This window comes from Apodemus sylvaticus, chromosome 1 (genome assembly GCF_947179515.1).
Source record: "Apodemus sylvaticus chromosome 1, mApoSyl1.1, whole genome shotgun sequence".
Taxonomy (NCBI): domain Eukaryota; kingdom Metazoa; phylum Chordata; class Mammalia; order Rodentia; family Muridae; genus Apodemus; species Apodemus sylvaticus.
This window is the reverse complement of record NC_067472.1, coordinates 116835089-116851095: the sequence shown is the minus strand read 5'-3', so window position 1 is coordinate 116851095 and position 16007 is coordinate 116835089. Positions and strand designations below refer to the sequence as shown.

Genomic DNA, 16007 nt, shown 5'->3' with positions numbered 1-16007 from the left:
GAGAGAGAGAGAGTTCCATTTTTTATGGGAGTTCTGGGGAGTTGAATCTTGGTCCCCATGCGTTCTCAGCAAACATTCTTCACTACTTAGCCAACCCCCAGCCCTCTGATGTTTAAGTTACATTTGTTTATTTACAGGGAATGCACTGGTGTGCCACCGTGCATCTGTGGAGGTCAGAGGTCAACCTGTGGGATCAATGCTTCTCTTCCACATGTGGGTCCCAGGAATTGAACTCAGGATGTCAGGCTTAGCAGCAAGGGCCATCTTCCCCACCATCTTCAGTTGTTTTTCTGACTGCTGTGTCTCGTCATATGTCCCTGTAGCCCAGACTATTCCAGCACTAGACCCCACTTTGAAGCCAGGCAAATAAAGTTATACTGGTTTTCCTTAAAGCAACTTCCAAACATTTTTAAAAGCTATCTAATAAGTGCAGTGGGAGAGAAAAGCTTACGAACTAAACAAATGTAGAGCTCTCTGGAAACGCTGAAAAACTAAGCAGAATAATTGTGGATTAGGCTGTGTGATTATGCTAGGCTTCAAACAAGAGGTTATTCTGCTGTGACATCTATGGAGCAATGCATCTTTTGTTCTCCGGAATTTAATTCATTTTAAATTACTCATCCAAATGATAAACAGTGAGATGTGCCTCACTGTGGGGAGAAAATCCAAGGACTGTTTTTATTGTAGCCACAACTGCTGGCTGGGAAGCGTTTCAGCCTGTTCTAATTAGGCGCCACCTATTGTCTTTCAAGAAACTGTTAGCTTCAGATATGGGAATACAATCTTGTTAAGAGGAGGGATTGGGATAAACGGTCGTGCCTACTCTGGTGTGATAGTAAGGTTTGCAGAACTGTATACCGACTTTCCATAGAAGCAGAGCAGCAGTTTTTAGAAGAGAAAGTTTTATTTTCAAAACTAAAAGCAGCGTGGGGATTCTGTGCACTGTAAGATACAGTTTTATATGTGTATCAATATAGCCAATAAATTATTGTTTCTCTTCAAGGACTACTATGTAAATGTTTGAATCCAAAACATTATAATTGCCTATTGAAGGTGTTGCTATCACCATCTGGAAGCATTATAACCACACATTACAAAAATATCAATATATGACTCTCAGAAGAAAACATATACAAACACAAGAATTCATATACCCCGTATGTCACATATATGATATAAACCTTTGAAGCAAGTTTGAATAAGACAAAAATCAGAGTTCCCCAAAAACTGAAAGTTTAACTTACTTGACAAATATTCCCTATTACCTCAAACATCAAAATTTTAAACTCTCTATGCAAAAGTATACTTTCAGACTGCTTAAATGCTATAACGCACACAACAGTTTTAAAATAATATAGCCAATAGTTTTGCCATTTGAAAAATATTAGGTAAAAGATACTATGTGACACACACCACAAGAGTCAATGATAAAAAGCTAGCATCTCCTACAATGAGTGCAAAACGACCATCGACCATCGGTGCTGGCAAGAAGCCGCCTGTCACCCCTCCCTGCAATCCAGGTAGTTTCCTTTAATCCAATAGCAAATCTGGGCATATTTAAGAGGCGTGATTCTAACTGCCACATTGAAATCCTGTGGAGAACCATTCATGTCCACCCACTGGTGCCCTGAAAAGATGCCAATAATTTTTCTTTCCCATTTCTGCTGTGGTCTCTTCCACATCCTCACATAGACCCCTGAACCACTGGCCCCGGGCTGGGCATCACACTGCTGGTAGAGAAGGTCGTAAGTCTCATCTTTGACGTCACAGAAGCGGTACACCAAATTGCCAGGCCGGTCATTGTCATAACCAGAGAAGTGGATCCTGCCCCCTGGGAGCTGCTTTGCTGGAGGACTCACACCAATCTTCATGAACTTTCTTTTGTGGGGCTTCTTGAGTTCCAGAAGGGCGTAGTCATAATCCATGCCGATGTCATTAGCATTGCCCTTGATCCACCCCTTGGGCACATGGGTGCGTTTCACGCGGATCCACTGAAATTTCATCTTATCTGGCGTGGCTGAGCTCGAGCTGTTGTCTCCTCCGGCACCATCTTTATACCTGGGCTTCAGGAAGCCCACGCGGAGTTTCTGTGTCCCTTTCACATAGGTTTTCCCATCGTGTATGCAGTGGGCAGCAGTGAGGACGTGCTTCTCGGCCACCAGGGTGCCCGTGCAGCCAGTAGACAACTTCACCGAGGTTGAGAAAGGATAGTTGAGCAGGAAGTCCTTCCCGAAAATGCTAAACCTACCATCATAGCCATAAATCTGCCTCTTCCTGCGGGATTTCCCCGTGGCCTCCGAGTCTCTGCCTCGCGCCCTGCCTTCACCATCGCGGAGGACATAGATGCCCACCTGAGTCTCCGTGCGGCTTCCGTTGGCATAAAGGGTCTCATAAGAAAGGTACTGCTTGGCATCTTCGTAGGTGGGCAGTGGTGTTCCCTTGTGACACTGGGGTCCACATGAGGAGGACACCTCCAATTTCGCTTTGGCGTCAAAGTCTGGCTTAGCTAAGTTGAGGGTAGACTGAGGCAAGACTACAGGGAGGCGGTAAGCCGGCCACGTGGGTTTCCATGGAAAGTTGTGGGGACTCCCCTGCAGGAACACACAGAGCAGGACAAGAAGGATGAGGAGCCCTGGGATTCCAGCCATGCTGAGTGCTACTGTAGAAACAAAGACAAGAAGTCAGGAGGACAAGGCTGGACAGTTCATTTACTGCAGCCTGGCAAAGCACGGCTGCAACCTGGTCATGTTTCTAAGACTGGGGACATTCCTCAGGTTCCCAGCGAGAGAATTCCTCAGGTAATGGTCTCACTTACATGCAAGGACTTGCTTGACCTCGGGATCATTTCCACACCTCGGCCCCAAATGAAGCTGTTGTTTTCCCCATTCATGCTTAAGAAGTAAAGATATTACAGGGCCACATCTAGAAAATTTACCACTATTCTGCGAGCATATGGCCAGCTCTCGTTGTTATGAGATTTTGAATATTCTTTTTACTTGATTATATATACCTTTTCCTCTCCTGTCTAGCTACTCACCCACCCCTGTCCACTTTCCATCTTTCTTATCTTATTCTGTTACAATAAGTTCTTACATAATTTTCTGGGCAACATGCTTATTTAGATAATAAATCTAAATAAGACACTTTACTGGGCACAAAGGCATCTGGAAGGGGTGGAGTCATACTAGAAATCTTATCATTCCTACATGATGCATGCATGAATTTGGAAGATGACATGAGAATTTTGCAGATGCTTGCTTTGAATTCAGAAGAAGAAATGTGTTAGGCATTGCCTTTGATCCAACCTTCAGCAACTTGGGTACATTTCACCCCAAGGCACTGAAATTTTATATTTTAGGGCATGGCTGAAACAGCTGTCAGATCCTGAATAACCATCTTTATACTTCCATATAAGTAAATAAAGATATGTTAAAGATATAAAGCTTTAAACACTGTATCTAATAACCTTATGATTATTGCTGTTGGATATTTATTCAGGTGTCCGTATCTGTGTTTTCAGCTTGTCTAGAGCCTTTACCTTGGACCTATGCTAACATTTGAAAGAGTCATGGGATGGATGCTCACGCTGCTGGAAGAATAAATTAATATTGCAATTCAGGACATATATTTCTTGAATGATGCATGGTGACTTCTAGTGACAGATATGCATCGATGGTGTAGCAGCTCAGACAAAAGGGTATAAAGTTAGGTGCAGAGAGTAAGAGGAGCAGGAAAGGTGTTCTGCTGAGGGGAGGTGTGAAGTTGAAAAGGTGTTAGCTACATCAGGGGACAGAGAGGGGACACTCAGAAGGAACAACACGCAAGAGCATGGAGGACAACTCAGGAATTACGTTCGGCTCAGCAGGGGTGGCCAGAGAAGATGGGAGAGGCGGCAGATAACAACCCCGGTGAGGAGCGCTGTGTGTACTAAATGCAAGAGTACAAACTGTATCCTGAAAGATGTACTTAAAGCCCTGAGCAGTCAACCCTGGAGAAAAGCAATTACAAAGAGGGTTGGGAGTGCTTTCATCATTGCTTAAGCATCGGTGGACTCTGACTGGCTCCACATCTTCTGGTTCAGCTGACTCAGTGGGTAGGGTAACTCATTCACAATCAGGCATCCCAGAGTGGAATGGGAGGGGTATTTCTCAAGAGTCCAGCTAAGGGAACAAAGCCTCCACAAGGGAAACCCGTAATTTCTTTATTTTTACTCCCTTCCTCTAGTAAGGTACAGATATACTGGCAACTCCTGGGTGTCTTGGGCTTGCTTTATGGAGGGCCGAAAACTCTCCTGATCTTGCCTAGCCTACCTGAGCAAGCCAAGCCACATCCCTAATATCCGCACACTAAAATGTGTGTTCTGTCCCCTCTGATATCTCTTCTGACCCATTGCCTTGAACTCTACTTCTGCCAATGATAATAGGAATGGAGAACTGAAGGAATGAGGCCCTTAAAAAATTCATTTCCTCAGTATTTCCTAAGTCCTCAAAATTCTACTTCTCTCCATCTTTCTAAGTAGAAAAGATCTTGGGTATTTGGGAGAATACTTGAGTACTTAGGAGTGGAAAAACATTAAGTTGTTTTCTTACGTCTATGAAATCATGGAGTAAATGGATATGTGCACATGCATGTTTGTATGTGATTGTTGGGGACAATAACATCAGAACCTAATGCTTCAATGTGTCCAGGGAAGGTGTGCTGATGCTAACAGAGTCCAGCCTGCAATGGAGAGCTAAGCCATGTAGTGATGTTAACGTTTTGGGAGCTGTGTGGAGCATGGTTTCAGGCTGACTACATCAGTTACTGGCTGAGGACGCAGCTCCTGAGCTCATCTTTGGTGTGAACAGCCTTCACTCTATGGTAATCCCTGCTTTGGCTAGCCACTCCACTCCAATCAGAATCCCTGTCAAACGGGATCTACTAAAGAAATCAGGTGTCTTCCTCAAAGACTGCAACATACCTATCCTCTTTTTGTTTGACTAATGTGGAAAACATTAATTCTGTTATGCACAATACACCAAGTTTTATTTCATCTTGTCTTAAATAGACATAGAATCCAGAGGCCCAAGCTGTCAAGTGATCCTGATTTTAAAATATGTATGGGGAGCATAGAATATGAGGCAGGTCTGTGCCATACTTATAAGACACATATGATACTTTCAGTAGACAAGAAAACCTCAAGTGCTAAGATATGCTAATATCAGAAGATGAAATTATGAATTCCAAATCTGAAATAAGAACATAATTGGATAGAGCCTGAGTTATCAACTGGACCAAACTTGTACTGCTGTCTATAGCTTTATCCATCTATTTAAAAATGAAACAGTTGTTGACAAGGGTGTCAGGAAAGAGAATGTCAGGAAAACTCTGAAACCACCACAAACACATTTTTAAAAATACAACTAGGAACTTTGCTTTAATGAACTAATCCTCCTCTCAGGCAAAATTAAACCCTCTTTCCAAATGCTTTGCCTGTACAGCAAATCCCTATTTATTTAAAGAATACTTTCTAAGGTTCCAAAGTACACCCCATTTCACAAGTGCCAACATGCCATCCCCCCCTTAGTCTGTGTTTAAAAAAGAAGTAACTTCTTTAGAAACCAGTCAAGTGAGTGGTACTGAATGGACGGGAACCCAGTTTTCCTTGGATTGTGGGTGCTGGGTAGTCAGTCAGCTTGGCTCTTTTCCTGATAGCCTCTCACTATAGATGGTCAAATTTACTCCTTGGCAAAATGGTAGATGACTACATGCCAACAACTTTGGAGATCACTTACAAATGAAAGAATGCTAAAGGGTCTACTAAATGATAGGCTATTACCAATTCAGATTGCTAAAAACTTAAGTTCTGACCACATAGCCAAGAATCAGGGAGAAGCTGGCCATCTATGGGAAAGACTGTTATCCACTTAAGAAAAAACACAGCTTTCTTTGTGTAAGATCAAATTTGGGGGTACTTTGGAAGTACTATTTTCTCTTAGCTAGAAACAAGACTTAGAAGTTCCCAGTGGTGCTGAACTGTATTCATTGGTGTGAAAAGACAATCTTCATTCTACGTTTTCCTTAAGGTTTCTATGAGCCCCTGAAAGTTAAAACTTTAATCCAAACATAGAAAGGGATATAGACTTCGAGAAATTAGTGCAGATCATTTTTCCAAATTGGTCGGGCATATCTGGTGAGCAGTTGAGATGTAAAACTAAATGTGAAGTCCTCATGTGGACTTAAACTGGCATATGGCTATAAACGTTATAAGCATCCAAGGTAATCTGCTCTGTCATCCTATTTAAAGTGATTTGCACATAGACATTCAGGGACATAAACAGATGTAACATACACAATTTTAATCTCTTAGCTAGAAACATGATGCATGTTCTACTTAACTTCAAATCCTTTAAATATTTAAAAGTGGATCATCTTGTTCTTGTAGAGCTGTTTGGAAAAACCAACATCTTTTTAAAGGAATTAAGATTTCCAAACCTTATCTTCCTTATAGCTAAATCTGGATGAAAAAAATGTTAGTTCCGTCACATTCCATTTCTAGGAATGAACCTTTGCAGGATACAGGTTCCTCGTGCACATAAATTATCTTCTAAGCTTTCCAACTAAATGTTTTTATGAATTACCTCACCTAATGGCAAAGCAAAATGGACAGTCAAGGTGAGCAGCCATTTTTTTTTATCATGTTTAGTAGTACAGAAAATGCATTTCTTTTCCAACTCTGTCTGAGTCATAAGAAGACTGCACACTCCCTGCCCAGGTGGCAAATATTAGCCACCGTCTAGCTAGCTAGTGCGTCAAAATATTTACACTTTATAAATATACTTCATAAGTCCAATAATAGTTTTATGATAGAGGGAATTTGCACATTATCAGATGTGCCAGTGACATTAATCTTTCTAGGGACTTAGAACTGGGGACTGCAGTACTGAGATTAACTTTTGTGATTCTCTATGGGGAAGTCTTCAAACTTGCTAATGACTTAGTCCTCCTCCTGGGGGACAATGTTTGAAGGGATGATTTAACTCCTATAAGCAAGCAATTGCTACAAGAGAACATCTAATTTTTCAGGCATCTATTCTCTATTATACAAAGTATGGTTTCCTGTGACCACAATAAGAGGTAAGAAAGTGCATGAAGGTGCTCATTCGAGACACCAGTTGGAAGAGTGACAAAGGGCCCTCCTGAAATCTGTGGCCAGGGAGACTCAACAATGAGGCTTTGCTAATTCCCAAAGCAAATGCGCTGTGCACACTGAACAAAGCTCTGTGAACACACTGAAGCCAGGCTTGCTCTCGTTTTCCAGAGTCACATAACCCATTAAAGCAAGACAGGCCTAGTCACAGGAGAGCTTAAGAATGATGGTCTCCGAAGGAAACGGGAGGGGCCCAGCAAATCAAGCACAATCTCATGGTCACACAGAGCTTAACCTCTCTATCAGGTTTTAGGCAAAATGAGCCATCCTAGTAATCCCAAGACAACCTAGCAGCGGAGCAAGAATAGAGTGCATAAAGCTGTCAGTGGTGAGACCATGAGAAACGGAATCCCTGGGGTTATTTGGAATTATGCATGAATAATGCCTGGTGCATCTACTCCTCAAACATCCATGGGAGGAATGCTCAGGAGAACCTGAGACTGAACACTACAGACCTGGGAGGACAATGTCCTCAGACACACTAATGGGCACTTTGGCACTTAGACTACAGGCAGAAAAATACACCTACATCCACTATCTACCTGAAGAGTCTTCAATGAGACAGAAATGAAATCCATATTAATTACCTTGGAAGACTGCTTCCTTCCAAGTTCCAAGAAAGCATTACAAGTTAGTTGCCTATTGTCTGTTTATAATAGTGGAAAAATACAAGTGCAGGATTTATTCATATGTTTATGACACACTCAGGGACAAAAAAAAAGAAAAGAATGTAGTGCCTTCAATGGAATCCTCTGTTCCTTTATCCCACCCCCAATCCAGTTCTAAGAGACTCTTTAAAAATGTTCGCTGTATAACCCAGGCTAGCCTCAAGCCTTCCCCAGACTCCAAGTGCTGGGTTCACAGGTGTGCACTACTGTACCTCACTTCTAAGAGACTCCTAGAAAAACAGTTAGTAGTTAAATGCTCTCCCACTGGAGTATAGCCTTCAAACAATGTCTAACAATATCCTGATACTAATTGGTAATAGGAATTTTGGCAAAACCAAACTTCAAGTGTAAATCAAACTCTTCCCACAGAACCTGATGAGGCAATTTTAGTATTGGCCTCTCTGTCCCTGAGGAGTTCACTAGGACCCCTCAAGTTCACTTACAAGTCCTGGGAGAAGCAATTTCTATACTAACCGGCATCCTGGGTAATCTTGAGCTCTCCACATGCCACAGGCTGTTTCTAAATTCTCATGGATGTCACCCAGTGGACAATGAAACAAACAGGATTTTAATCAGAGGCTTTTCTCAAGAGATGCTTTGAGGGAGGTGGGAGGGAGAACCAGCGCCATTTCAGGAGAGGGTGGTATTGCTCCATGTAAATATGTTTTTCCTCTCTTAAAAGTTTTAGGGGAGGAAGAAATCTTTTCCTTCAGTTAACAATCTGTGATAAATGGCTACATGCTGAAGAAATATTTGCTTCCAACAACTGTTGATAGCCCAGATAGCATTTTCCAGGCTTAGCATACAGCGCGAAGTCGTCACCCAGCACAGAGCCTGTTCCCAACCTGTGTTTGCTGACTTTTTCTTGCTTGTTAAGGTGTGTTCATAATCACGTGTCAGGTTAAAAATTAATGCTCAGAGCATAATAAAGTCAGATACAGTAGGTGCAAAACTCAAGGAAAGCAAATGGTGGAGGTTACCGGTGTGTGTTCGTGGGGGAGAGCCTACCTTGACCACTCCAGGGACAACTTGGCAGAAACAGCTCCACTTGACCCCTACACAGCACCTTGCATCCAAGACAGCACTTTCAAAGCCTCCTTTCCCCATCCACTTTATGAGAGACACTGGGTGAATCCATATGCCCTACAGAGCGCGTGTCCGGGGAGGGATGCTCTTTCAGGCTCTCATCCTAAGCCCAGAGTCTGTGCGGAGGCCATGGCAAACTCTCCAGTGCCCCCCCCCCCGCCCCCGCAGCCACCTCACCCCGCGTGCACCCGACCCTTTGTCCGGCTCCGGCAGACGCCGGGTCCCTCGGACCCAGCCGGAGACGCCGGGTCCCCGCACTGCACTCACCCGCGTGGAGCAGCCCGCCGGGGTCACGGCTGTGCGACGCTCAGACAGGTGTGGGCGCCCGGAGGACGCGCACGGCTCCCATGCCTGCTCCACAGAGTGGCCGAGTGCGAGCCAGCGGTCCGGCAGCGCCCGCAGCGCCAGCGCCGGGTCCGCCCCCCACCCCCTCCGCTTCTCCTCCCGGGCCCTCCCGCCCCGCCCCGCCCCCGAGCCGTGCAGCCTGCCCGTTCGCCCTCGCCCCCCCTTCCCCTCGCCGCCTGCCTTCGGTCAGCATCACCCTGCCATTCAGAGATCTTGGACCCTCCAGCCCCACGCAGGTGGGTCTCCGCGACGTTTCACCACCAGCGGGTCCCGGACTCGATGCCTCTGTATCGTGTACGACGTGCGGATCCTACTAGTGACTGTTGTACTCTCCCGCTCTCGACAACTCACATCAAGTTCTAGGGGGGTCTGCATTGCCTGGAGCCTGCTAAAGCACTGCTCGAGCGTGGGCGGTCCCTTCCAACCTTCCAGTCCTGCAGCACCCGGGGTACATGGAGCGCCCCTAGGCAGGTTTGCAAAGTTGAATTCAAACATGGGAGCTCCTCACCCGTGTGCATTCTGTGCGACTTAAATAGTGACAACCGAGCTCCTGCCCACCTTAGTTCCTCCTTGAGCGCTTCTAGGGTAGACCGCAGTTTGTAATCCAGAGGCGGGCTACCAAGGTTGCAGGTCCTGCGGTTCAGCCACTAGCGTGCTGGGTCCTAGAGCACAGCAGGGGATCGCGGACTTGGCAGCTTCCCAGTGGTTGGCTGGTGACACCGCCCCTGGCCTGGTCTTTATTGGGGCACCAGGGCACCAGCTGGTGGAGCCACCTCCTAGCTTATGGTGCCTGCTTCCCTAAATCACTGAAGAAGTCCACACCTGGGGATCTTCTGCAAGTCAGCTTGGTGACCTCACTATTTAAATATTTAATGCTAGAGCCTTGGTAGTCTCTCCCTCACACATCCATTTCTGTGAACCAACCTTTCAAGCAGGCCATGAAGATGAAGAGTGGTACTGGGGATGTCCCCTAAGGACAGGAGGATTGGAGAGGCCTAATCTGGGTAGCAGTCAGGCAGCTCCTGAATGGTAGGACAAGATTTTGCAGAGAGGTCGTTTTTTTTTCCTCCTGTCAATCCCAGGGTAGCCTTCCTTTTTCCTGTCAAAACCTGCCCTCAGAAAGAGGGCCTGACATCCTATTCCACACCAGGATGTTAAAGACATGTCCAGTGAGCTAGTGTTTGCCTTGCCTTTACATAGGAAAGCCCTGAACACACTGTTGAGTGGTGTTTCTCAAACATAAAGGAAAATAGTATTGTTCATCATGTTAAAGGCAAAACCCTCTTAGATCTCTCCAGTCTTAGCTTACGTTTTCTTTTTAAAGACTCCATTAATGTGAGTGTGTATACATAAAGCTAGGTAAAAACGTAAACGTTTGAACAACTCAAGGATAGAACTAAAATTGATCGAATACAAAAATTATCTTCCAGAACAGCACAATTTAGCTTAATACTTCTTCCTCAAATGTTGATGGAATATGGCTTCTGACAGCCAGGGGGTTCTCCGCAGTTCTCAGTAGTACTTCCACTCCTGTGGTATGTGCTATGCCCTAAAGGACTCTTATCTCTCACTTCTTGTTCTCCCCAGCTCTCTTTCTTGTTAACATAACAGTGAAAGTGGTACCCCCCCCCCCAGGCAAAGCATAGCACATACAGGCACAGAAAACCAGATTAACTCTTAGTGTTATTATGTGGTGATTTGAGTGAGATGTGTCCCATAGTCTCTGGCATTTAAAATACTTGGTCCCCAGATGGTGGCAGTGCTTAGATAGGCTTGGGAGCTGTGGCCTTGCCTCAGGAAGTGTGTCACTGGGGGTGGGCTTTGAGGTTTCAGAGTCTAGCACCATTCCCCGTCCACCATCTCTGTTTTGTGCTTGCATTTAAGGTATGAGCTCTCGGCCTCCTGCTTGCCATGCCTTGCCTCCATGGACTCTAACCCTCTCAAACAGTAAACTGAAATAAACTCTTCTCTGACTTGCCTGGCCATGCAGTATTATCACAGCAACAGAAAAGAGATGGCTCAGTGGGTAAGAGCACCGACTGCTCTTCCGAAGGTCCTGAGTTCAAATCCCAGCACCCACATGGTGGCTCACAACCATCTGTAATGAGATCTGACACCCTCTTCTGGTGTCTGAAGACAGCCACAGTGTACTTAGATAAAATAAATGTATTAATTAAAAAGAAATGCAATACTGATGTTATCTCACTGATCCAGAATATGCTTATATTGATGCTTTGAAATCACACAAGTAAAACAAAGTAAATTATGGGCCTCCCAGGGTTTATAGCTCTCAATGGAATTGTATTTATGGTCTTGGAACTCTTTATGACTAAACCAAGTAAAAACCTAGTGAGTTCAAGAGGCCACAGAACTGACAAAGGCACAAGAATTATTACCAAAGAAAAAACCAAGATAAATCCTCCGGCTTCGTTTGCTCTTAGTTAAGTAAATAACTATTTACTTTCAAGGCCACATGGCCATGGGATATGTTGTTAGCTGCCTATCGGCTTTTAATACCAGAGCTCCTTTGATGTGTGGGTTAACTAAACTAGTGGCTTCGTTACTTTACAGGAATATGGAGGCCCCGGGCCTAAGCTGATGGATAACTAAGATGGGATGAAAGACTTGGTCCCTCTGTTGTTATAGCATGTCTATCCCAGTTTTGGATTGTTGGCATCTCACCACTACATGTAAACACACTGAGCATTGAGAACTATTTTGTCCAAGACTATAATACAGGGTTATCCTGCCTATTGCCTGTGAAGTTGATACGAGTTCCTTTCCCCCTGCCCTTGTACTTTCTCACAAGCTCAAGCCCTCTAGTCTAGACATCATGAGGCTTGGATCAAACTGGAAGCAGAGCATCTGGGCAAGAGGATGACACAGCCACAGTATGGACTCGTCATTCTTGACGAAGCATTTTCAGTCCTCAGCCGGCGGGGTGGCACACACCTTTAATTTTAGGACTCCAGAGCAGAGGCAGGATAATCTCTAAGTCCGAGGCCAGCCTGGTCTATAAGGTGAGTTCCAGGGCAGCTAGGGCTCCACAGAGAGACCCTGTTTCCAAAACAACAAAATGAAAACAGAATCCAAAACAAGTCTTTTGACTAATGCATAATCTTTAAATGTCATCTCTGTTCTTTCCCAAAATGAATAAAAGCTTGTTGGTTCTCTGTTGAGTGAAGCCTCCTGATCATCTCCTTTGTTCTTCCAATAAAGGAGCTTTGCCCATCTTATGCATATGTGGCAGTGGCAGTGCTACTGTTTCTATGTCAGCTTTGTGTGGGGACCCTGCCAGGACTGGCTCCTTACTAGCACTGCTGCTACTAAGGCTTCTGTCCTAACCTGTCTCTGCCTCAGTAGCCTCTTCTATACAACCAGAGTTGCTGGGGTCATTTTAAAGGTTGAATAGATAATTACACAGAAAGTGCTTGAGAATAGTTCTCTATGTGCAGGGAACAGGTAATAAACACCAGCGGTGGTTAATCCACTGTGCAAAAAGACAGTGTGTTGAAGCCTTCTTTTACAGCAGGACCTCAGCCCATTGTTGACATTTATTGCTTATTTTTCTTAGCAGTAGTAGTTTTCAAAGCAGAGCCATGAAGAACAAATATTACTTCCATCAATCATAAAGAAAAACTGGGGCACAGAGGGGCCTCAGAGCACTCTCCTCTCTCAGCCAGCTCCAGGTGTTGCTGTCTTCTCCTCCAACAGCTAACAAACAAAGAAGAGTTCTCAGAAATGATGGGCATGCAGAGGGTCCAGGGCTCAAACAGGACTCTGGCTTCAGATGGACCCTGAAGGTTTGTTTGTTACAGAAAAATAACTCGGCCCTTAGGTCATCTGTATGATGTCCATATGGACAGCAACATGATGGATCTGCAGTGTACTTTGACCTTTGAGAGAAGTGTGCTGTGTAAACAGCAGGTGTTCCCATGCCACACAGAGATGTCTGCTGTTTTCTTTTTCTGTACTTGTCCATCTTCCCCCCAGGGGGAAAGGACCCCCAGCCCCCTCACTGCCTTTTCAAACCTTTTTATGTGTACTGCAGTTGAGGAGTTAATAGTGTGCTCAGGGTGACGCTTGCAAGGTGGACTGTCTGTCCACTCTGTTGAAAATTTCTGGGGTTGTGCAAATGCCCCTGACCCCTTTGGTGCAGGCCATTAAAAGCTGTGAACACGAAAGAAAATTCGACACAAGGAAAGTGGAATTATAGTCTAGGTCAAGGAACAAACATGAGCTAGAAAATGGGAGAGAATCATTGCTTCTTATCATGCTAGGTCTGTCTGAAGACTTCCCTGAGGCTATGGGATTTGAATTGAAGCTCAAAAGGTGAAGGCCCGAGTTTCATTTTACTGCCTTTTCTCACTTTGAATTGCTGGAGATCGTATACAGCAGCAGCGTACTCACACCGGTTTGATGTTTTACCACTGGGATACATCCCCAGATTCTGGGCAAGGTTTTAAAATACATCATCTTACTGGGTCTGTTGAACCACACTGCCATATGATGAGAAGAGAATTTCCACCCCATAGATGAGAAATCTGCAAGGTTCAAGGGAGTGGAGCTAGGACTCAGTTATAAAGATTATGGGTGTGTTTCTTAAATGCACATAATGTTTGGTGATGTGGAGTATGTTTTATTGCGTGTAATCTTCAAGATAAACAGAAAAAGAGAGATATGTTAGTCTGCCGTATGCTGCTGCAAAAGAGCTCCACACACTGGATAATTTATAATGAACAGAAACTTATTTGGCTCACCAGTCTAGTGGCTGAGAAATCTAAGATGGAAGTGTCTGTGCTAATAAACTAGGTCACTGGGCATCACGTCATCATGTGGCAATATGAGAACAAACATGGATGGCTCGCTCCCATTTCAACTGCAACCTCACAATACAAATCCTATCCCCTCCATGATATTAGTTTATGTCTAATTATGTCTACCTCATAATGGTCCCACTAATTATACTGAGAATTCAGGGATTCACCCTACAGCAAGGGGCTATGATTTTCTCCATTTTACAGTCAGGACACTGAGGTTACTGAGGTTAGCATGTTCAGTTAGGGTCCCAAGCTCTGCTCTAGTAGACAGCATGGCTGAGGCTCCTGCTGGCCTGTCTCTTAACTCAGCTGAGAGTCTGCACTGCCTCCAGTACTCTCCTATTCTAGAGCTTCCAACTTTCCGTCCTTTCAACTGTCCAACTTTCTCTGTCCTTTCCAGAGCAACTGCTACCTTTTTCCAGAGTAGTATGTGCAGGTGCTGGCCAGACTTATTAAATGGCCTCACATCAGCCTGTGAAATGGAACCGAATGATAACTGGAAACTGGACCCAACACCAGCTCTAAACTGTGATGCTTAATTTAGGGTTTATTTTATGAGGCCAAGATCCATACCCAGCGTCAGCAAGCTAGTCAGTTGGAAAGTTATCAGTCAGATTACTTCAGAGGAGATCTATTTCTTGGCTAAAGCACACTCTGCAGAATACGTGTGTATTAAAATATCACACACTACCAACAAACACGGACCATAAAACATAATTTAAATGATCATTTTCATGTGCTTTCTTACTACTTCGGTGAGTCTCACAGTGTGATGTGGAGCTAGTAGTTTGCTAAGTGTGCGTTGTCAGATATATCCACATAGTGAATGAGAAGAAGGCTAGAAAGAGAGATGCGGAAGCAGATGGGGTGGGGCTGAAGCCTATCTGAGCCATAAAGGGTGTGCCCTCAAGCACAACTCCTTGCTTGGACTTTGCCTGCTCAATGTCCTTCCTTCTCATCTGCAGTCAGAACTCCAGGTGGCGCCTTTTAGAGCCCAAGTCTGTGACATTTTGGGGGAGGGGGAAGCACAGCATTTCTTTTTAAAATTTTTAGGTCTCCACAGGGTTTACTGTGGGAACCTAAGCCCTAGGAGAACGTGGAGCTCTGGAGTCAGGCGGATGAGTTAGAATTCATTTGCCTGTTGGGTGACATTAGTAGAGGATGGGACTCTCAGTGCTTCCATTCTCGGATCTGTGCACGGGGCTAACAGAGGGTTGTTTAAGGCTATCACCAATATACAGCGCTCAGCGTTAAATACGCTCTGTATTTCTATAGCTATGGTTATTAATAATCTTTATTATTGCTATTATGAGTGTTCACTAAACATTTTAAAAGTTATTGAAGGAGTGAAACAAATGCTACCAGTGCCACATATTTAATCAAAAAATTCTAAGAATAAATTAGTTCAAGTTGCTACTCAAGTCCTCAGATGTTTTTATTGGTGTGGTCTATGAGTAAGAATGCTTCTTTTGGTATTGAATTTAGGAAAAATTACAGATTTAAGTTTTCCCTTCATGCCTCTTGCTTTAATCTTCTCTAAGGCATCACCAATTTATTTAATCAACAAATACCTGATAAACCACTGACAGGCCTTTATACTTAAATTTATTAGTGTCTAAAGGACAGAAGTTTCTTTTTTTCTTATATTACATTTAAACCCTTATGTTGTTAAAAGAAAAAGAGCACAATAGATTCCATAATTAAAAAAAAAAAACTTTCAAGGTGAAACATTAAAGATATGAAATCTGCCAAGTATCTAATCAAGCAAGGGAAGTATAATAAAACTTAAAAACATCCTAGATTTGCTAGAGACTATGCATGATAAGCATTTAAAAACAAATGCCATCATCTCACTTACACAAATATGAGAAGGCATAACGTATAAGTGTGACATATGCC

At 44.1% G+C, this 16007-nt stretch overlaps 1 protein-coding gene across 2 annotated transcripts; it reads right to left on the bottom strand.

Annotated features, from left to right (window-relative positions):
* Positions 1-885: 885 nt before the first annotated feature.
* On the bottom strand, positions 886-9359 carry Prss23 (serine protease 23). Of its 2 annotated transcripts, none has more exons than XM_052159085.1 (2): positions 9211-9359; positions 886-2659 (listed from the first exon to the last, which is right to left on the bottom strand). In XM_052159085.1, the coding sequence occupies exon 2, from the start codon at positions 2646-2648 to the stop codon at positions 1500-1502; it is 1149 nt and encodes a 382-aa protein (XP_052015045.1). In that variant the 5' UTR covers positions 2649-2659; positions 9211-9359; the 3' UTR covers positions 886-1499. The 2 variants fall into 2 exon arrangements, with proteins under 2 accessions (XP_052015045.1, XP_052015051.1); XM_052159091.1 differs by lacking the exon at positions 9211-9359 and adding an exon at positions 8866-9024.
* Between the last annotated feature and the right edge of the window lie 6648 nt (positions 9360-16007).